General features: G+C 34.0%; 1 protein-coding gene across 2 annotated transcripts in view; it reads left to right on the top strand.

Annotated features, from left to right (window-relative positions):
* Positions 1-24,562, top strand: part of LOC149797653 (receptor-type tyrosine-protein phosphatase U-like) — an 88,839-nt gene that overhangs the window by 16,685 nt on the left and 47,592 nt on the right. Inside the window, exons 2-4 of one of the 2 annotated variants that reach the window (XM_089962560.1) lie at positions 8,357-8,518; positions 17,783-17,971; positions 23,071-23,280. In XM_089962560.1, the coding sequence (XP_089818686.1) occupies positions 8,357-8,518; positions 17,783-17,971; positions 23,071-23,280 (561 nt within the window). Of the gene's footprint in view, positions 1-8,356; positions 8,519-10,773; positions 11,090-17,782; positions 17,972-23,070; positions 23,281-24,562 lie in introns of those variants that run through there. The other variant, XM_089962562.1, reaches the window with a different exon arrangement.

Genomic DNA, 24,562 nt, shown 5'->3' with positions numbered 1-24,562 from the left:
GGCCGACAGACAATTTGGTATATGCGGTTCGTAGGTGGTCACTTTAAAGTTTCCATTCTGTCCAGACTGCAAAGTTTCTTTCAACACACCAAATCTTTCTAGAGTGAGGGCAATGACCAAAGATAGGCCCTTGAATGCACTTCTTGCACGCTCGGTGAGCCACGCAGAAATTAGGAATGTGAATGCCGGTCTCTTGCAAACATTCGAAATGGAAAAATATAAAATTGCCTTTCTTACGGTCATCTTTCTCTTGATGTTTGAAATGGTATTTTTGAATGTAGCATTGGTGTTCCAGGTCCACGATTTGGTGACAAATGTGAAACCATTTCTTTCCTGAACATACTTGTACATTGGCACTGTTGGTACGTATGCTTTGACCACAACAAGGGAACACTCTCAGGAGTTAATAATCACTTTTATGCTGTGAACCTTGCCTTTTTATACGTCGTCGGTACCAGACAGGGCTGACAAATGTGCGCTGACATGCAGGGCAATGCACTCGTGGCTGTCCTTCGTCCAGACAAGGTTAAGAGGCCAAACATTCCTCACATTTCGATCCACAACGTTTGTGTTGCTCTCGATTGTTATCACCAGAGTCACATTTCTCATAGTAATACCTGTATCCCAGAAATGGGACGATACTGGTAATGGCATCGAAATTTTCCTCGTGATGATAGACGTGAATGTATTTTCCGTCTTTGAAATCTTTGCCTCAAAACAACAGAGGTCTACGCACTTCTTGAGGGTGCACTTTCAGTTTGTAATGTGGAGCTAAGACGTCTTGCAATTTTTGCATTTAAGGAATACCCCAGGGTGTATTTGTGGATTGCCCCGCTTGCTGTAACAAGAGTTATGCTTCTCTTTGTTGTTTGGCTCGGTTCGATCGTTGAATAGTTTTCCAGGCTCTTTTCCATTCTACCGTGTCATCATTTCGGTATACATTCGTCCCACCACGATGGCACATGTGGTCTTGAGTATTGTTAATTCGGACGAGGCTCTTTTTGGTGCTACGAAGGTCCTCCATGGGCCATAAACAGTTTGGCTTTTCCATCGGTGATGTGAAACTTGTCGTTGAATTGTTGCACGTGTTGAATTTTGTCGATGACTTTGAATGGTGTCGGTTCTGACGGGCTGCTAAACTCGATCCAAAAGGGGGATTTCAAACTGTCGTGATGAATGGAAAGTCTCAAGCAATTGTCTTCTGTGGATTCACATTCTCTTTCCATTATGGTTTACAATCAATGCCACATATCGGAGATGAATCCCTCTACTTTCTTCAACGGTACGTTGGACTTGAAATCTTTATACTTCACCGTGTACGTGTAAGCCGTTGCTCTAAATTTTTGGGAGGAGCGCCTTTCCGTTTCTCGAATGTTGTAGCACTTTGTATGGTTTACTGGTGGACTTTTGTTGAGTGTAGACTCTCTTGGTCTGGATTCTGGCTCAATCACGTCATCTTTAAAATCACTGGTATGAATTTTAGCCATGACTTCAGCTACTGTACGAGACGATAAATCACGCTTCTGCCTCTTACTTTTTTTGATCTTTCCTTACGCAATGATGCGATCGTTTCATCTTGACTGCAAAAAGCCAAATGACTACAATTTAAACGCCATGGGTCCCTATATCCATGCCAGACTAGTTTCTTCCCTATATAAAGGGCAGTGTCTTCACTCCCAGTATTCATTTCACTTTCAAGCTGAGCAGAACGATGGAAGAACCCACACAGATCGAACTTCTCATCAGAGTTTTGCGAGATGTCATACGAAAGTTTTCTTCAGACAAGCCGACGGACTACTCCCCCTCCTTTCGAGATAAAATTCAAGATAATTGGTATATCTGTAAGACCGTCAAAAATCAACACAGGTGTCAGAACGGACAAGATACCTGCTATCATTGTCAAGAGAAAAGACATTTTGCTTCAGAATGCCCTAAAATACAATAGAAGCAAGAGGAAAAGAGGATTTCAGAACAGGAAGAAGAGCTACCCTCCCAAAAGGAAGAACCCAGACAGGTACAGAAAGAGAAAAAAAGAGAAGAAAAGAAGACGAGGAGAAAGTGAGGAAGAAGAGGAGGAACAACATGTGAAAGTGAAGAAATTAAAAAATAGAGAGAGTAAAAAAATAAAACAATAGAAGAATATGAACTTTTTAAAGTGTTGTGTTGTGAAATGGATTGTAAAATTTGTTCCAGAATAGACCAGACAGAAAACGGAAGTGTCTCTTGGCTCTGACGTTTTATAATATGGGCTACACTCACGGACTCACTCACACACAAACGTACATTAAGGGGCAAAGAAGGGATTTTGAGTTTTAATTTATTTTGGGAAAATGAACACTATCTCTTTTCGAGAGAGGTGAGTGGCCCAGAAAAGAACTTTTGGGTGTTTTTTTATATATAGTTGAAAAAAACAACTCAGGAACGGGAAGCAAGGCCTACTTCTGGACTTGCTCCTGTCGATGATGATTAGGTAGAAATCACTAGGGCTGGTATCGCAGGCGTAGTAACAGGTTTGTGCTGTTTGGCTCGGGAAGGTCTTTTTTAATTCTTGGGTCGTATTAAAGAAGTCTGATACATTTGTTTCAGACACCTTAACTCTGCCAACATGTCTAAGAGTACCCTTACTGTTTGACTTTGACTGTTCTCCTTCTCCCATAGACCTTGTCTCTTCTCTGCTGGTGCTTCTTCTTCCTATCGTTTCCTTCTTCTTTCCCCTTCTTCTTGCTGTTACTGTTGAAGGAGAAAAGCTTGTTCTAATTCTTTCTGCTGCTGTAAAAATTGCTCCAGTTCTTGTTTCTGTCTCTGTTTAAATTCCTCGACGTGTGGTAAAGAATGAAATGGTGGTGAAGGTGCTGATACCAGAACAAATTCTTGCGAACAAGAGAGAAAATCCACTAAATCCCAAATAAAATAGGTCGCTTCTGGAAGTTGACCCGTCTTTACTTGGGTAGCCGCTGTTATGCCATAGATTCTCGTCTCCATGGCCGGTGCACCCCAATTCATCGTTTTCTTAGGTTTAGTCATGTTTGAAAACTCTTTCGCATTGATTCACTGCACACAGACGCTAGCGCATCTATAAAGGGAATGTTGCGTCACAGCCAGCTCTCTTCGGATTGGAAGAAACACTCCACACTGTGGCTTAATTTTGTAAGGCGTGTTAGGATTGGTGAAAAACTCAATCCGTTTCGGTCTGCTCTTCCACTATAAATAATAGCGGTTCACTTCATTCCATTTACCTGTTCTCGTCACAAGATGTGGACTAACGTTGAATCATCTACCCTCGTATCGTCCATGCTCTTCCGTACGGACTTACCCATGCATGTCAGATCATCATGGATAATCATCCTGATCACCGATGCAAGTGTTTAAAAGAGAAGAATCTATGGCGAGAGACAAGGCAGGCTGTCTGAAGAGAATCCTCATGTACTGTCCAACAAGCGAGAAGTTTGAGGAAGAGAAGAAGACCTATACGATGCATTCTATGTTAAAGGAATGGTGTTAACTAAAAACCAAAGGCCCCTTTCAGGACCACTCATATGCCTCAAAAAGATTTGCTTTCTTGCCTATTTTTTCTTTTAGTCGATGTTATATTTTAGGTGTAACAGATTGATGTTCATTAATATATATATATATATATATATATATATATATATATATATATATATATATATATATATATATATATATATATATATATATATATATAATGTATATGTCTATGTCTTTACTGGTCTTTACTGTATTTGACTCTACCTAGAGTAACGCGTATTCAGGTCAGACCCTTGCCACATTGTTAGCAATGTCCAGTACCGCGACGTCGCCTCACTTGTTCCATTCCTGTTGTCCTCATACAACAAACCAACTTTCCCATGTCGCTATGCAGGCTCAATATTCCCATGTTGAATTCCCATTGTCGTTAAACGTGCCTAGAGGGTCAGTAAAAATCTTCTCGCTAAACGTGCCCACGACCTTTTTGACTAGGATTTCCATTGTCGCTAAACAGTCCCAACCTTTTCTGTCGCTATACAGCTCCAAATTTCCCCAGGTTAAATTCCCCTTGTCGCTAATCCTGCCAGCGATCTTTTAGACTGGGTATTCCAATGTTGCTAAATAGCCTCCATTAACTACTTCCGTTCTCTTGTTGTACGTGAGATAATGATCTATACGATACACAGGATAAGAGGGGGAGGGGGACGGGGAAGGAGAGAGACATTGGAGTGGGGTACAAAGTCGCCAAAACTTTGAATCGAGGTGTTGTTTTTTGATCCATATTAACACTATTCTTAGTGGACGCCTCAATTACAGCTTGTTTTTATCTTGTCTATATTTCTTTGTAGTATTTGTTTGGTTAAAATTCGAACAATATATGTGAGGTTTTTCGCACCTCGGTCATTACCTTATGCAGGACCCCAAAATCTCAATCGAACTATTCTTACTAATCTAAAGGATTTGCACATTTTGAGTTAAATTTTGAAGTAGAATCAATTACTTATAATTTTGAGCAACGTTTTATTACAGTTGTGTGTGTTGTATTTTACTTGAATTTCACATCTACAGATACACGTTTAATCTGCTTTACTGGGGAAAATCTCACTCACTAGTTCTAACAATACTTGTTGGGGAAAACAAGCCCCTACATTTTGGGCTGACAATTCGTATACCGACGAAATAGTTAGCCACATAATCTTTCACTGATATACATCAGGTTGCTGTCAGACATTTGTTCGTAGTCAGAATTGGAAAGGGTCACGTTTGGCTAATTTTCTCATTTTCTTATCAACCGTGTTAACCGCTAGATAACCTGTTAAATCTCATGTACCTTGCTGATTCTAGGTCCTTATATGATCGTGTACGGATATGTTTCATATTGATGCAAACATATGGATACCTTTTTCCGCATTTATTGGATTTGTCATATTGGTTACGTATTCAAGGTCTGATCATAGTAGAAAACGGAGTTTCGCCATTATCGAAACTTGCCTTATAAGAATGATAATTTCGATCTACCTCCGGGATGTCTGATGTATTTAGGGTGACAATCACAGCAACTGATTCATGTTTTTAAGCTAATTTACTGAAAACGTTCTTATAACGGCCGAAATATTTCAACACATAGTCTTTCACTGACCTACATTAGGTTTCTATTCTAGGTCAGTTACCCGTGCATAGCGGAAATTAAAGAGTCACGTTTGGCTGATTTTCTCATTTTCTGATTAGATGTGCTAGCAGGCTAGCTATGATTTAGAGACGAGATACATATACACATCTGTTTTAAACTGTTTGACTTTAGCTTCTATTCTTATCTTGCATGGAACTGTTTTATATTAAGACTAGACAAACGGACGCGTCTTCCTGTATTTAATGAATTTTTCATATTGGTAAGAGATGCAAAGACAGGTAACAGAAGAATGCAGAATTTACGCCATTATTGAAGTTTGTTCTGTTGCAATGATCATTTAGATCTACTTACGGTAACTGCTTCGTTTTTATTTCCGAATTTATCTGTTCTTTGGAAATATTGAGAGCATGAGGGTTGACGTGCAGAAATTACATTTCAAATTATTTTTCCCTCACATGTTAGGTTCTTTTATCTAATTCCTTCGTGATTCCTTTTAATTCGGTTTTTGTATGCCTTACTTTTAGACGAGTGAGAGAATATTAAGCGAGATATGTACAGCAAAATACAGTTTTGTGTACTGATTTGTAATTGCAGAATTCTCGGACTAATAGTTATTAGAGGTCAGCTAAAAGTGGGAACAGAAATATTTGACTTCTTTCCTTTAGATTCAAATTTTAAAAGATACTGAAATTATTATTCATCTTGTTTATAGTACGACAATGGACATCAACATTGTTTTCACATGCAAATATTGATACAAACCATCATGTTCCTCTTATCAAGAACACAAATGTAAATGTATTTTGTATATACCAAAAATCTTTACAGGAACACTCTTCAACTATTAAGGTATATGAAATATAAAAAAACTTCGCATTCCATTTCACGCCACCAGTATTATATAATGTATTTCTTTGATATATTGGTTGTTTAGTATTTATTCTATGTCATTTAATGACATGCTGATAGACTGTTGTCTGTTTGTAAGTTAGCCATTTTATAGCTAACATACACATTGAATTAATTTAAACATTGCATAGGATGCAAACGTGTTCGAGTTGTTTTAATTATCTGAGACTTGTTTTGTCGGATCATGTACGAACCAGTTTATTACAGTAATAATCTCCTATCGTATATATAACGGAATGATGTAATAACTAGCAAGTAACTTCACGTGCACACATACGTAACGTATATAACTGCATTTGTATTTGACCGTGTTTCATATACTATACGACTGTAGTTATCGCATGTTTAGCTGAGTTTGGATGTATAGCTCGTGCCTTGGATGCGATGACGTAGGATCAGTGAGGTTTCGTATAACCTGTCTGCTGATGTGTGTACTGACGATGGCTTGGTGCAAGAGAATGGTTTCCTCGTGGTGAGAGACCAAGTCCTCGGGACCAATGGATATGCAGCGAATAAAGGAGTTCTTGAGGTATTCTTCGGCAGACTGAATGACGGGCCGTACGTGGTGGCGTCTTGAACATCTAACGAGATCTGTGGCACCATAAACACTTCGGTTGTCAACTTGGCCACAAGTTATATGTTCTGTTGTTGAATACTTTTTATATTCAGTATCACAAATACATAATATATATATATATATATATATATATATATATATATATATATATATATATATATATATATATATATATATATATATATATATATATATATATATATATATATATATATATATATATATATATATATATATATATATATATATATATATATATATATATATATATATATGTATGTATGTATGTATGCATGCGTGTGTGTGAATGTTTACATCATACTTGTGGATGAAACTATATTTGTGCAAATTACATGTTTCACTCTTGTTGACACTTATTTTAACGTTAGATTCATTCATTTTTTCAATCAGATCATAAATATCTAATTCAGGAAATTGCTTTCTTTGTCTTCGCTATTATCTAATCCCATCCCAGACCATCCTGTTGCATATATGGTACCTAACACTTTATGTTACGGCTAATCCTATTAGTTATTGTAGTTCACAATCTGACAGTGCATAGTTTTACTTGACAAAATTGTTACTAACAAATAATGTATCATTTGAAACGTACAAAGATTACCTCTGGATCAGTGGATTGTTACAAGGAAAATGTACACAAACGTTCAACAAACATAAATCCTTTCCGTGGTCGTCTTCCCTGCCAAAGCAACGATTCTGTGTTACACAATACCTATAGACAACAAATGCATTAGTTTTAGGTGAAAAATAAAATAAAAAGATCAACCAGAGAGATCGAACGCTCAACAGAGCTGAGAAAGGAATGTCAGATATCATTGTAAATAGGTACTTGCTGGAATGGCGATAGTTTCAGATGATATGGTAATATAGCAGTCAGATTAAGTGTTGCAGAAATACCTACGGTTGTAGGTAGTTCGTTGCCTTTTAGAAGGCGTGGAACAATGTTGACAAAAGTTGCTAACATTCTCAAGGAAAACATTCAAACAATACGTGTTAAAACATGAAATAGTAACATCTAAAACTCAAAAGATGAACAGTATCTAGGATATGATGAACAACAAGAAATCAGCCTTGAAGAGATTATTGTGATTCTCACCGATTAAAACAGGTACAAGGAGAACAACAATACTGTTAGAAGGAAAATAAACAATGCAGAAATCCTTTATGTTAGAGATCCACTTTGGTGTTTGTAGAGGTATTGCAGTGAAATGCATATATAGGAACATAAGGACATTTTCTACAGTGATCGTTAATTTAGATTATTTTCTAGAATCGAATTGAAGATATTTGTTTTTAGTTTTAAAGATTGCAAAATTATTATTTCTATTGTGACGTAATTCTGCAATGTAGTTCTTAAAATTCAAAATATAACTACATCATTATTTCAAGTGTCTTTATCTTATTAAATGGTACGTATACAGACAAAATTGACGCGGTAGTGGTCAGAATAACAGGAGGATATAATTACATGAACATGGAATTACTGTAAGTTCTTTTGAAACAATGATATCTTCAGCTAAAGGAAAATGCTGACCTTTAATTCAATATTGGTGAAAAATTTACAGTTTGTGGAAAAGAAATATATTTGTCAGATATTGATATTCATTTTATGGATTTTGGCAGAAACAGAATAATTGAGATATTAAATCAGATCCTATATATTTATGTTATGATTAAACGATGATAACTTTGTATTCGCCCAATTCCATAAACTCCTGTAAATGTTTCAGGATTACAATGTCAGAAAGGTGGTTACCAAAACAACCAGCCTCAGTTTGGTCCGGAATGTATGTACAGATGTCACTGTGTAGGCGATGAACAATGTGACAATGATATGGGGACGTGTCAAGGAGGCTGTGCTGCAGAATGGATGGGTCCAGGTTGTCAGTATAGTAAGTATACTAATTGGATATTTTCACTCAGACAACATTTGACCAATTTACATCTTCCGCCCCAATCCGTTCCAGCATTCTCCCAAGATTTATATAGTATTGTTCGTGATACAAAACAGTATATCTGTTTGAAAAGGATTCTATTTCAATCAAACATTATAGATGTTCAACAAGAATTCTATTTCAGCCATGATCTGTATTTTACACTGAATTGACATTATACAGATTGTTGCGAAGTAATTTAAGTAAGCACCTTTTTAGTTAGCACATCATTTGGTTTTCTTCTGAATGGAAGGCATCATGAAATGTGTCAATATTTCTCATCAATTAAATTTATTTGAAGTTATATTTTAATGTTAGCAGGTCGTGATGTAGTATGAAAGTAATAATAATGATGATGATAATAATAATAATAATAATAATAATAATAACATACTATTTCGCTATTCTGGGATATCAGGAGAAAAGGTTGCCTCGAAAGCATTATATTGATGCTTTCATTCAGTAAGGCACAAACAACAAAATGTATTATTCATTTGAGATGATATTTCAAATAACTTAGCAACATTATGTCGGTCATGTGGTCATCCTGCTGCAATGGTCGTACGCAAGAGTGCGCCCTGATTTACAGGGTGGTGAGCAGCATACACTGTAAAGAGAACTTCATTTACAGCCGGTGTAAATAGGCTTCTGTGACTAGAAAACACAGCGTAGGTATGGGTCTTTGTTTGTTGTCTTTTGTTATCTTTGATTGAAGATAGTAAAACAGTCATCGATAAAAATGTAGTACTCATGCTAAACGAATAAAGTGTCAACCTGCCATTCAGACATACAAAATGTGATTTATTGTTACAGAATAGCAATATTATTTGTACAATTCATGTTTAATGTCAGTCCAATATAAACGTTATTTCATAAGAAGATAACTACTACTACTACTACTACTACTACCACTACTGCTAATAATAATAATAATAATTACATATTCTGTTGTGCTAAGTGTGCATATAGTTCATGCTGCCCGGAACTGACATAACATATATGATGCATCTCGCAGAAACATTTAGGATCATTTAGTCAGAAATATAAAAATGTATGGCAAATAGTAAGCCTATATTTAATTTGAACGGATCAGGATCTACATCATGTTTCTGATTCAGATGTCAGTCTCATTGAAAATATTCACATAAAAACCAATATTATAAAGAGAGAATTATAAGACCGAAAATAAAAGGTATGGCAGTTTTGTAGTTATCATCATCATAAGCATACATAGGCATGAAGGCACGTCTGTAAGAATAAGATTGCAATGATGACACCAAATTTGATACGAAGCATAAAACTCAAAAAATGTAAAGATAATGAAAAAAAAGCTGGGTACATACAAGTAGCAGATAACACATACACACATTTAAACACTTACATACACGCATTAAAGACAATAAAAATAATAAATGTTTACAGATGAGTTGAAATGACGCTTTAAATTTTATTCCCAGGGTGTCCATATATTTAGTGAAGACAAGATCAATAAACAACGACACTTAGATATAATTGTCAGTATAACATTTTAAAATCCGGCACTATTACGCGCAAAGATGTTATTACCAGTATGGCTCAAAACAACCACACGAACGCATTATTGACTAACAAACGATACTATGGAGCATTACCCGGAAAATGTCTTAAATACAGTTAGAAAGGGACATCTTATGTTACGTATATCTGATTTAATTCATATTTATTAAATTTAATTGTTTGTCAGTTTTATATTTTTTATTTTGCTACATGCTATTATAGTAAAAATTTATTCACTATAGATGATATTTTTCCAGAAAATTGGTTGACCCTAATCATTCTTTCATAAACACCAGGTGTTTGCCTGGATGATGACTTTGATTCAAAATCAGTAAACAAAGTTCTATTTGTATTTTAAAATGATTGGTTGTTGTCAACGTCATGATGGGACTACGTGGTTTAAGAAGTAAACACTTTTATGTTTATTCTAGGAATAAATCCATTGGTCTACTCAAGGCCACATTCTGTGTAAGTGATATAAACACGATCACGTGACCCCCTTCTGATTTCGTAACTTGGGGGAATTTCGAAACTGCATCCTATAACACAATATAACCTTTGTTTAAGATCTCTCTCTCTCTCTCTCTCTCTCTCTCTCTCTCTCTCTCAGTTTTCGAGCTTTTACAGTTGGTATCAAGTTGTTTTCTTTGTTGCAGCCATATGTTGAGTTAATTATCTTCAGATCAGTTGGATTTCAAAAGGATTAATTCTTTTTTCTCTGGAAATATTTTGAGGACTGCTCACACAGACATTTCGGAAAGACATTGCTTACAAATTTATCTTGAAGTTACAACACCGGAGTGTCATTATTTGTATTCTACAAGGAACTGTAAAAGACAACACAGTACAGACTACAGCATACGTCATCGTCACCCATCCTGGATTTTCCATCCGGATTCGAATATGAAATTATTAGAACATTTGTTATCATGAATTTTGCAATTTAATTCGTGGATCATTCTTGGATTATTTTTGGATTTGGTTCTTGAAACCGTGAGTGCTTATTTTTTCATTTTTACAGATTTTTTCCAGCCAAGTAAATTCTTTGTTAAATTTTAAAATGCTTGTTTTTTTTTTCACTCTTTCTGTGTTACTGTTTATTCGAGCCTAAAACGTAACATAGAAATTGAGTTAGCTCGTACCGGATTATTATGAATTTTGGATACAATATTCCAGAAAACATTGTGTTTCTTGAAATTTGAATTCCCCTAGGTTTTGAAATCTTTAGTGAGATCGACAAGCTTTTACTAAAATGTCTTCAAAACTAGAAATCTTTCTTTCAATCCTTCCCAGAAATAATTAAGTCTTTTCAAAAAATATGATTTGACTCAACTTGCAAGAAAATACGATCTTTCTTAAATAAAGCTTCCTTAACGAAACATGAAATGAGAAAAAAAAAATTTTGGTTCAGTATTTGGTAGAAAAGAATGTTTTGGATAAAGCCGCCTTGGTTTCAGTCAGTAAGTCCGTATCCGACTCTGACACAAAAATGAAGTAATTAGAATTACTATACTAGACGGAATTGGAGTTGAGGAAGCTGGAGCTTCAGAAAGATAAAGAAGAAATGTAAATGCAATTGCAGTTGCAATTGGAAAAAGAAACAGAAAAAATGAAATTGGAAAGAGAGAAAGAACAAATGAAATTGGAGAAAGAAAAAGAACAAATGCAATTACAGGCAGAAGAAAAAGAAAAAGAAAGACAAATGCAAGAAAAACAAATGCAGTTACAATATGAAAAATAGGAGAGAGGGAGACAAGAGGGAGAGAAAGAAAGATAACTGGAATTGCAAAAGGAACATAATACATTTACAATCGGAAAGAGATAAGGAAGAGAGGGAATATCAAAGCAAAATGAAAGAAATTCAACTGGCAGGTGAAAAACACATCCATACTTCAAATTCAAATTTAAGTTTTGATATTGCAAAGAACATTAAATTAGTGCCCCCTTTCAGAGAAAGAGAAGTAGATAAATATTTTCCTCGTTTAGAAAAAGTTGCTGAAAATTTGAAATGGCCAAGGGAGCATTGGACTCAGTTATTACAATGTGTACTCACTGGTAAGGCTAGTGATATTTACAATTCACTGTCCGTTCACCAAAGTGGTGACTATGATGTGGTTAAAGAATGCATCCTATGGGGTTATGAGTTAGTCCCTGAAGCTTATTGCCAAAAATTAAGAAACTTTAGATAAGAAGCAGACAAACTCATGTCGAATTTGATAGAGAAAAATATCAGTTATTTGATAGATGGTGCTTAGCCAAGAAAGTTGAACGAGATTATGAAAGTCTCAAACAACTGGTATTTCGTCGAGAGTTCAAAACCTGTGTCGATAGTGACATTAAAACTCATCTTGACGAGCACAGGATTGAAACCTTGGAAAATGCTGCTCGTGCTGCTGATGAGTATTTTTTAACTCATAAAGTTCTTTTTGTAAATAAGACTTCTACTCAACAGTCTTTTGGCAGAAAAGCATTTCTGCCTAATACAAGCCCTTCTAAAACTCAAACTAGCACATCTAAAAATCAAACTTCAAAGAAGCTTGATTCTAGATCCTTGTCTCTTCCTACGTCTACCTATTGTAAGAGCAAGTGCACGTTATTTATGATTGCTACAAATTGAAAAATAGGCATCAGAATCAAGACAGGCCTATTCCAAATGCTCTTATTTCTAAGAGGTCAAGGTCACGTCATGTATTGAAAGCAATACATTTGCTGGGTCTGATAAACCCCAGTCTGATTTTATTATGGAGAATTATAAACCATTCATATTCAATGGTTCTATATTACTCTTGGGTGATTCGGCCAATCTATCCCTATTAAAATTTTAAGTGACACAAAAGCTTCTAATTTTTTGTTATTGCCAGATACTTTGCCTTTGTCTGCGAAGTCTTCTTGCAGTGTGAGTGTTCTTATTCAGAGAGTAGAGTGCGGCTTTGTTAATGTTCCTCTCCATTGTGTAAATTTGTCATCAGACGTAGTCTCAGGACCCGTGACAGTCGGAAAGGTCTTTGTTTTCCCGTTGAGGGCATTCACTTATTACTAGGCAACGACCTAGCTGGAAGCAAGATTATTGTTAATCCACTTGTAACTGACATGTCTTGTTTGGATCAGAAGGTCAATCCAATTGAAAAAGAATTCCCTGATCTATCTCCAGCTTGTGCAGTTACCAGAGCTATGGCAAAGAACCCACAAAATGATGTTGATAAGGGCAATATTCTTTTAGCTGACACATGTATTTGTCAGACGTTTGATGAAGTCACTTTCACTCCTTGTTTGGATCAATCAGAGGGTATTGGTCACAGTGATCCTCGTTTGGCTATTCATTCTCTTTATTATAATCAGGGTGATAAACGACAATCTAATCACTTGTCGTTGAACAGGAAAAAGATCATGAAATCTCCTGTTTGTTTCAAAGGACCATCAGTTAAACTGGAGTTACTGATGTTCCTGTCTGTTATTTCATTAAAAAAAGAAATTCTTATGAGAAAATGGAGACCTCCCGAGGTAACTGCTGATAACGAAAGGTAAGTGAACTATCAAAATGTAGTTCCGCAAATTACAGACAGGAAATACTTAGTCTGGATCATGAAGTTCAATTGGCTGGTCATTTAGGGATCAATAAAACTTATCACAAGATCTTAACTCACTTCTATTGGCCAAAAATAAAAAGTGTTGGTAAATACTGTAAATCTTGTCATACCTGTCAAGTGGTTTAAAAACCAAATCAGAAAATTCCCAAGGCTCATCTACAATCTTTTTCTACCTTTGACGAACCATTCCGTATAATTATGGTAGATTCTGTTGGTCCTTTACAGAAGACCAAGTCAGGTAACCAATACATGTTGACCATTATGTCTGCGTCAACAAGGTTTCCATAGGCAATTCAAATGAGGAATATAAAATCTAAAATAATGAATGAGTTATATAATATTAGTGCTCCTGGGATCTAAATAAATTATAGGAGTACAATTATATTGAAAGAGATGGCCAGGTTAAACATGCAATTATAAATTAATTGTACCTGTACCTGTACCATTCAGTGAATAGTTAAGTGAAGGATTCTACTGACATTGGTGTGACAAATCTTCTGAATTCAGAAATTGTGAAAGATCTCGACCAAAAACTTTCACATTTGCAAGAGCAAGAAAGAATGGAACTTAAATAGTTATTATTGGAATATGAACACATAATTCCAGATATTCCTACAAGGACAAACACAATTTTCTGTGACGTTAAAATTGTAAATTTCAAACCTGTTAACCAACACCCATACAGGATGAACCCTCTCAAACAGGAATACTTGAAAAAAGAAATTCACTATATGCTGGAGAATGATTTTATAGAGCCCAGTAAAAGTGAGTGGGGGTCACCATGCATACTTTCTGTATGTGTACTGATTATACGAAGGTGAATAGTGTGACAGAAACATATTTATTCCCATTACCAAGAATCGATGACTGTATTGATAAGATTGGGAATGCCATATATGTAACCAAATGTGATCTTCTGAAAGGACTTTGGCAGATTACACTCACAGAAAGAACAAAAGAAATTTCGGCATTCGTGACTCCAGATGGACTTTACCAATATAAAGTATTGCCGTTTTTAAGAAAAGGGTTGCCAAGTACATTTCAACGTCTCATGAATATGATTACCTCTGGTCTAGACAATTGTGATGTTTACATCGATGATGTCCTCATCTACAATGACACCTGGAAAGAACATTTAGCAACAATTCGGAAATTCTTTGACAGACTCACAGGTGCATGTTTGACAATTAATTTATCTAAAAATGAGTCCTGCCCTGTTAGTGGAACTTTCCTAGGACAAATCGTGGGACATGCACAAGACGCCAAGATCGAGGCTCTCTCTAAATTCCCCGTGTCTGTTAATAAAAAGCAACTGATGCGATTTTTGGTTATGGCCGGATACTACCAAAAATTGTGTTCAAGTTGTCTGTAGGTGCTGAACTAATGACAAACCTATTGAGTGAGAAAAACAAAATACCTTGGACTGAAAAATATCAGGAAGCTTTTGACAAGTTGAAAGCCATACTGAAAAGCGATCCAGTTCTTACAGCTTCAAATTTCAGCCAATCTTTTAAATTGTTTGTTAATGCAAGTGATTTTGGGGTTGGAGAAGTTTTGATTCAAGAGGATCAAAGAGGTATTGATCATCCAGTGTGCTATTTTTCCAAGAAATTAATAAGCACCAATGGAATTATTGAACAATCGAGAAGGAATGTTTGACTATGATATTGGTATTACAACATTTTGAAGTTTACTTTAGTTCAGCTCCTTCCTCGATTATTGTATTTAGTGGCCACAAACCCCTTCCTTTCATCGGCTTGATGAAAAAAAACAAAACAAAGACTACTAAGGTAGAGTTTGTTGTTACAGGAATATAATCTTGACGTCAGGCACATCAAGGGAAAAGATAACTTAATAACAGATGCACTTTCCTGTGTATAGAAATGTATTATTATGTGTACACTATTTATAATTCATAAGAGTAATTTTTATGTTTTTCTTAATACTCATGCATAATTAATCTATGGTAATCATATAAATCTTTCTTTTTTATGGGGGAAGGTGTTACGTATATCTGATTTAATTCATATTTATTTTAATTTAATTGTTGTCAGTTTAATTTTTGTTATTCTGTTACATGCTATTATAACATAAATTAATTCATTGTAGATGATATTTTTCCAGAATATCTGTTGAATTTAATCATTATTTCATAAACACCAGGTGTTGGCCTGGATGCTGACCATGATTCAAAATTAGTAAATAAATTGCTATTATGTTTTAAAATGATTTGTTGTTGTCAAGGACATGATGGGACTACGTGGTTTAAGAAGTAAACACTTTTTAAATTTTTTATTCTGAAAGTAAAATCATTGGTCTAATCAAGGCCATATTCTGTGTACGTGATATAAGCACGATCACGTTACCCCCCTCCCCTTTTGACTTCGTAACTTGGGGGAATTTTGAAACTGCGTTTTATAGTACAATATAAACTTTGTTGTATAGATCTCTCTCTCAGGTTTCGGGCTTTTATAGCTGGTATCAAGTTGTTTTCTTTGTTATAGCCAGATTTTGAGTTATTATCTTCAGATCAGTTGGATTTCAAAAGGATTATTTCTTTTTTCTCTGGAAATATTTTGAGGACTGCTTACAAAGAAATGTTGGAAAGACATTGCTTACAGATCTAACTTGAATTTCCAACACCGGAGTGTCATTATTTGTATTTCTACAAGGAGTTGTAGAATACAACACAGTACATCATACATCATCGTCATCCATCTAGTATTTTCCATCCGGATTCGAGCTTGAAATTATTGGAACATTTATTATTTGGACTTTTCCAATTTAATTCTTGGAATATTCTTGGATTATTTTTTGTATTTTATTCTTGAAACCGTAAGTGATTATTTTTCATTTTTACTGAATTTGTTTCAGGAAAATAAATTATTTGCTAAATTTTAAGAAAAGCTTGTTGTTTTCACTCTTTCTGTGTTACTGTTTATTTGAGTCTAAACACGTAACACTTAAAATTCATTTTGCGCAAAGTTATGATACAGATTTCGGATACGTTATACACGGACTCAAATAGACAATTAGTTATGCAATTCTCAATTGTATTTAATTGAATAATATTTACACACGCATATAGGTTTAAAATTACATCAAAATTAGGTTTTTATTGTACGTATTCAAGGCTGAAACATGTTAAATAATGCTTATTGTTTCGTCGCCTGCCTGTATGCAGTGTAACTGTTTAGACATATTGTCTTGAGGTTTCTTGCGTATAAATACGTCATACATGGTGACATGTTAGGATGATGATAAAACGATGTATATATTAGATTCATGTAGTTCTCAAGTGATATAAGGTGAATTGTTTTATATTTAATTGTGGTAATGCCTCGATTATCTTACTTTCCGATGCATCCATATCTCTTGGCAGGTTCGAAAATCGAGAAACTAACGTGTATTATTTTCTAATATGCAAGATGCTAAAACGAAAATAAAACATCAAGTTGATTCAGTGAAAGGTACATACTAAGAAACATATCTAACATTTGATGCCTTCTCTTCAGATGATGCTCAAATTACACGAACAATCTTGCTACCTTGTCTTGCGAACATATTTTATATTATGGTGTGGGATTCAAAGGTTTGAATTTTGAATTCAAAATTGTCATCAATTGTGAAAGTACGAAGGAACTTACTGTATGATCTTAATTTACTCATAAAACTTGCTCATGAAAACTGTAAGGCTTGTAGTTGAAAGTAATTATAATAATCATATTTTGTTAATTTTGCCCGTCCATTTAATTAAAGTGTTATACGAAAGAAAAAATGAATTCAGAACGTCTCATTCAAAACGAATAAATGTATGTCTATATGTTTGATTTGTTATTTATAAAATAAGTGCATCATTTTAAGTGTAAGACAATATAAATGATACATTGGTTTTAGTTTACTGTAATCAAGGTTGATGTTTTCTTCAAAATTTGGCTCAGGTTTAAATTTGCGTAACACTGGCACAAAATGTGCAGCTTATATCCTAATGACCAAAATAATCCTTAAGTTTTCACGAGTTGTTCTGTTTTTTTAAATACATTTTTCCAGCCATTTATTTCAGACATTTTAATTGTGTAATGTTATGTACTTTTCGTAGGTGATGTCGCGTACAATAAGACAGCATGGCAGGTGTCACAGAAATTCTCATACGCCGGCGCTGAAAAAGCAGTAGATGGTAACATGTCATCTTGCAGTGAGACAAATCAGACGCTTGAACCGTGGTGGAGAGTAGACCTAAATGCTGTTTACAGAATAACAGGACTTGAGATACACTCTAGTGAAACTGGTAAATCTATTTTTATTATTGCAATGACAATTTATCACGTTTGAACTGTCTAGTGGAATCATCATTTGTCACATCTGCCATTATATACATTAACATGTTTATATCTGAATAGTAAGGAAGAGAAAATTTAATTCACAGACTTCGTCTGAGATATTGTGGATTTAATAAAATCGATCCTTGACTATAACATATTGGATTTTCTCAGCATTTAGCCTCACATGTGCCTTAAAGAGCATGCAGTTTAATGTACCCCTTGGCACTTAAGACATGTTACAAGATTGATTGTCCCAATTAAATATCCGTTAGTGTTTTATCTCACCTAGCATTTGGGCTAAAGTCGCTCTTGGCGTAGATCTGCAGCCACCGTGCATCGATGACCTTGCCTTTTCCTTCACTAATACAACGTCCGTTCACAAATGCTGTTTGTAACATCTATACACGAAAATACTAGCAACAAAAACAACAGGAACACGTTAGCAATTTGCACTATAATTTACGGGATTCGTTACAGGGACAATTCCTTTAATTTTTATTCATATGATGCCGACCGACGATCAAATATGACCAGGTAAATAAAACCCACAAACAAACAAACAAATAAAAGCTTCCAGACAAACAAAAGCTTAGAAGTCCATTATCAAAATATCTTATTACAATGTAAGAAAGTTGAGTGGTGGATATTATAGCATCAATGGTTCTCATATTGTTTAAATTATTCTAATCCGCCGTCTAATACATTTGTGTTACAGAAGACAATATAATTCTAAAAATCACTTATGAGGACGGTAGATCTGACTTAATTGGTAGAGGACAGCGTAAAAACAATGCTAAACAAATGCCAATCCATCATCCGCTTCTTAGATCTACAGGAAATTCACATTTTCCCGCTTCGTTAACCCCTGTTCACAATTATTTGACTGAATTCGATAGGAACGAACATCAAATGGCGACGTCTCTTTCGGCCAAACGTTTGCCGATGCACAATCAAATATACCAATCTTTACAAATCAAAGAAAACACAGTTAAAGCATTTTCTTGCTCATAATCCTTCTAAGTAAATACTACACACATTTACAGAAAGCATTTTTATATTTATGATTTCCAGTGATAGCGACGATTCTTAAAATATGTCCCCATTATTAAAGCCCTCATCTAAAAAAATGCATCAAAAATTAAAAAAATGTAAAAAACCAAATTTCTCAGGAAAGAATATTCAATTGTTTAAATAATTGTGATGTACTTTAAAACGTTACCAAATAGGAAACGTTATAAATCGACAAGCTTATAAAATATACCAGAATGTTTGGGCAGAAAAACAAACAGAAACCTCATAAACTCGAACAATGAAGTTGTTCCAGCTTGTATAAATTTTGTGTGATAAAGAATGCCATTAAAGTTCACTTGATCAAGGAAAGCATTGCATAATAAAGATATTTCTGAGAAATTTAAATTAAGAAGAAATATATTTGTCTACATATTGTGGTCAAAATGTATAACTTCTTGAAAAATAATGATGAAATCTATACAAGAAAATATAAATCAAATAAATGCTTTATAAAATAAGAAATTTTGTCAGTCGAAATATATGTTTTCTAATGGTGCTATATCATCAGCTTTAGTGCCATATGAAATATAGCAAGGTCGATAGCAAATTCAACATATAGTTGAAGCAATTACAGGAAATGTGCCAGTACGTACTTAATGGAACACGAAAGTTACTTTCCATTAGTTATAGGCTTTACTGAGAAAGTTTACAGGTTACACGGTAACTTGCCGATACACGACTATCCTTACTGAAAGCATAACCAGTCTTAATTGACTGTGAACGTTGTTGCAATTTTATGTTTACGGTAGCTGTTACTGGATTAGTATTTAATGTTTCATTTACAAAGCAAGTAAAAAATCCTTAAAAGATTTTAGCATAAAATACTTCCTATTTCTGTCCTCATAATGGAAAAAGACAGGGAAAATAACCTTGAATAAACTATGTTTTGGTTCTTTAGTTTAATCAGCTGATCTCAATTTTTTTTTCTCACCTAAAACATACCTTTCTGTATGGATTTGTTGATCATCAGTTTGCTTATCCAGCATCGCATACTATTTGTTCCTAACATTGATAATGTCTTTCTTTCTCTTTTTGATTTGGGTCAACACTTTAACCAGATTTTGGAAAATCTCGTGAATAACGTTTTGTAGGTTTGTGTACCGAGATGCATCTCAGTAGCTGATATTATAAAATTAATGTTTCACGGTTCAACTGATCCATCAGTAAAAGCATAGTGCTTGAAGGAATATATAAACCTTTTTCCACCAGCAACACTATGTACCCCGTTGCTGCTTAGTTAAATAAATTGTTGATTCATGTCCACAAACCTTTCATGAGTATTATGATTTTGGGCTCCAATTCTTTATATTAATTTAATGAATTTTCCCGAACAATTTCTTTTCCACTTGCAACTGATAATCTACTTGACGATTTAGCATCCAGTAATTCCAAGACAAGACATCTTATAATTTTATTTTCACATTTCGTCTCTCCTTTTATACATAGAACAAATCCAACCAGCACTAAAGTATACATACCTTCTTGTTCTAATATAATAATTGTGAATAATTTACTTTAAAATATTTGATATCTACAATCACATATTTTCATAACACTAACATGGTTTTTCTAAGTTTTATTCTCCATTCTTTTACACAATATTTCTTGAATCTGCTATCACTATTTATCTTCTGCCAGAAGAACATCTAAACTCGTGTTGATATCTTAAATAAATAGCATAGATTTTGTTGCTTAAAATAAATAACACAGTTTAGTCTTTTTGTCATCACTTCCTTTTTTGTCATCTACTCTTGTAGTAGAACTATTACCCTAGACATCATTTATTACCTTATATATATATATAACGTTACCTACCTCACGAATAGATTTAGAATAGATTTAAATTTTTCGTTTTAAGGCCAAAATGATATTCTACATCCTGCTAGTTTTTAGCCGAATAGCCCAATTAATCTATCCTGTCTAAAGTAAAATGAAATTATTTTCCATTTATGTAAGTGTTGAATAACCCAAAGTTTAACATTTTCATCCAGAACATTAGAAAGTATTATGCAAAAATACTTACCTTCAGTTTAATATAGCATTCATTATTTAGACTATTGAGTTATCACCGTTATGCACGTTTGTTATATCCCATTGTGTTGGACTTGCATTCTAAACTATCGGAGTTCCTAGCTTTTGTCTACACAAGGATATTTGTCACTATCCTTCATATTTGAAGTTTTGGATCCATTTATAAAAAATGAAATTATTCAAGCTTGTGAGCACTGAATAAATTGTATGAACATACATTAGCTCATAATGCTTCGAAAATATGTTAAAACTTGGACCTTTTGGTAAACGTATTCATCATCAAAAAGTGGGCATGTTTTGTTTCATTTTTGTTGGAAACCTAGTACTTCTAGGAACTAGCTATACATCAGTGATTATTTTAATAATATCTCAACAGTAAAATAGGGGCTATGCTCACATTAGTATGGAAAAAAGAGAATGCTAGGATAAATTATTGTTGAAGATTGTTTAAGAAAGTCAAGTCGATATCATCTCAGAGCATCATTGTGGACATTTGATAGAATGCCTGATGGAAGGTATATTAGAATTGAACTGTACTGACCCAATAAGTATGTTTTCTTCTAGTTTTCAAAATATATGCAAATAAGAAATTATTTGATTGTTTTCTCATGTTTTAAAAACCAAACCTCCAGTGGCGAGTTAATTGCATCTTTTTAAATATATAAATAACAAGATGCTATGCAGTAAATAATAGTGACTGCTACGATGTTCGGAATGTTTGTACAGAGAAAGCAGATTGACAAGTATGTACATATGTTTCAAATATTGAATAGTAATTTTGTATTTTTTCTATTTACTCTCTCACGACGTACCTAACTCAATATTCCTATTTTGTCCTCTCTATTTGTTAAGCAATTAAATTGCTGTTCAACAACATCATTTTTATTTATTATTTGCTTAACTATAACTAACCCTCAATATGTTCTGCCTCATTATTTGAACTTCGCATAACTTTGGTAGAAGAAAAAGCTACTGCGTAAAACACCTTCTTCACAGTTCTCGATATCAAATTGTTCCATGACACAATTTTCAACAATGGAAATGTGGATGCATTTTGGCTCCAGCAAGGTCCTAAGTCAAATGTGGTATACATTCTTTGATAGTAAGAAACTCTGTAATAACTATATGTTAAAATGGCGACTTTACTAAGCATGCCAACGTACTGAATTATGACCGACTATACTCATGGCCTCAGCTTTTTAGGTGCACAAAATTTAATTAGTTACAGTTGATCCAGCAAATACTACTTTGTGAAACATCATTGGTTAACTTCCAGCTCAAAAAAACATGTCCATGGAAAGGAGAATAATAGGTCATATCTGTTAAAGTTTTAAGAAATACAAGTTTCTATTGTGTTTAGAAATTTAGTTCTTTATCTCTAACGTTTATGTTTGTTATGGCAACATTTCATAAAGGATTAATTGTATTTATCAAGCAAGACATTGTCAGTAAAGAGAATCATCTAATACAATTCTACCCCAAGAGGTTAGAAACATTATTTAGGATATATATCAAACCAGATAAGTATTTAATAGATGAAAGGTTTGTATCTTTTTTCCACCTTTTATTAAACCTAACATATTTTGGTATGATTGTGTAGGTCTTATAATGTAGATCTGAAATTCTTTTGCTTAATATATTGTTACGAATATCTATAACTTCTACTAGATTATAACATAGTTTTCGTTTAAATCATCTGGATTTATGACATATACATTTTAAATTCTGTAATTCAATGGCTGACTAACACTATAGTAAAGTACATGTACACTAGGTAGTAGGAATCTCATTCATAAACCAGGGCCGATTGCCACGCATTAATTTGAATGGAGGTCACGTAAATGTTATGTTTAACCTGAACCTTTGCCAGTTTATGTTTCGTTTTGAGACCTATTTATTTTCTTGTTTGTACTACCTTCATTTAATAGCATGCATTAAAATTCTCTTTTGTTTCTCTTACTAGGCCTAAAAGGGTTTCAAGTCAGAGTGGGAAATGTTTCCTCTAATTCCTCAGCAGATTTTCTTAGCACCTGTTTTAATCACAGTGTTAGTGAAAACATCAGTGAAGTCACCCATGTCCTGTGCACTTCAGAACTGGTTGGGAATTATCTCATGATTTGGATGCCTGGACAACAGACAACAGTGAAGCTTTGTGATGTCCGAGTTTATGGAGGTTAGCAGCTTTAATTATATTCAATTGCATGTCTACTGAATGTGCGTGTTCAGGGAACTATACATTTTAATACAATCCAAATTATGTGTTACACATTATGTTTAACTTATATTCTTCTGACATTGCCATTATTATATTCGTGTCAATTTTCTTCAGTAATACGGTTGAAGGTTTATCAATACTGACTTGCATGGTTTGCAGCTTTTCACAATGGAATCATCATACGAATTTCGTTATTCCTTACACTGGCTGCCAAACTGTACATATGGAGAATAGGAACTTGTCTCATTTTCAAGTTAATATTTTGCCAACAATAACAAATTATCAATTTGGACATTTATATTTATTAGTATAAGTGTCTGACTAAATGTTTGAGAAATCTACATTTCTTTGCTGTTTCACAAAAACACCGGGCACAAATGCTAGTTGCAAAATAATTTTTATTTTTGTAAAATGAAAATAAAACTTTGTGTGTATGAATGTGCAAAAATATACAATCGGAAACATTATATGTGCAATATAAATTTGTAAACAGAATCGCTGTTTTAAAACTATTGTAAAATTTTGGAGGTTCTCTTTATCGATGTAGTTATATAAACATAACAAAACAAACTGAGCAAATTGAAGCCGCTTGTCTTCAAAACTTTACTGAGTAAAGTGTAGTCTAAGGATAGATTGACGAACTATATTCGTCTTTCTATTTATGTGACATTAACAATATGTATATTTGTGGTAAGCCCTAGAAATGCTAGATCCTTATAATGTATTTAGGCTCCCCCGTTCCCAAAAAAGGAAGAAAAATTATATTAATAACTTAATCGGTTGGGTACAAACAATTTTATCGTGATTAGGAGAAGAAATAAAATCATTTAAAATGTTGTTATTATTTACATCAGTGATATAATGTCTAAGTACACCCCTTACCGTGAGTGACATTTCTAAACACATCAATAAGCTTAGTGACTCGCATCAAGTTTGAATTAACTTAAACAATAAATAATTGGAAAAAAGATAAGAATATAATGGATCGATCAGGGTGTCAAAGCTAGATTTTTTATATAACACTGGAAACTTTAAAAAGAAAACGTATTGATATTTACGAAACGATTTGCAACCTAAATATTTTTATTATGTATTTTCGGTTTCGTCAGAATAACAATATTTACGAGTATATAATTATCTCTATGGCAATTATTACTTTTGACGATTTTGATTTATGCGTGAACCATACCCTCTAGATTAATATCATATTTTTTAAACATTGTGTATCTCGAAAAATATA

The sequence above is a fragment of the Sinohyriopsis cumingii genome, chromosome 6 (genome assembly GCF_028554795.1).
Source record: "Sinohyriopsis cumingii isolate HCF-2022 chromosome 6, ASM2855479v2, whole genome shotgun sequence".
Taxonomy (NCBI): domain Eukaryota; kingdom Metazoa; phylum Mollusca; class Bivalvia; order Unionida; family Unionidae; genus Sinohyriopsis; species Sinohyriopsis cumingii.
This window is presented reverse-complemented; position numbering and strand designations above follow the sequence as displayed.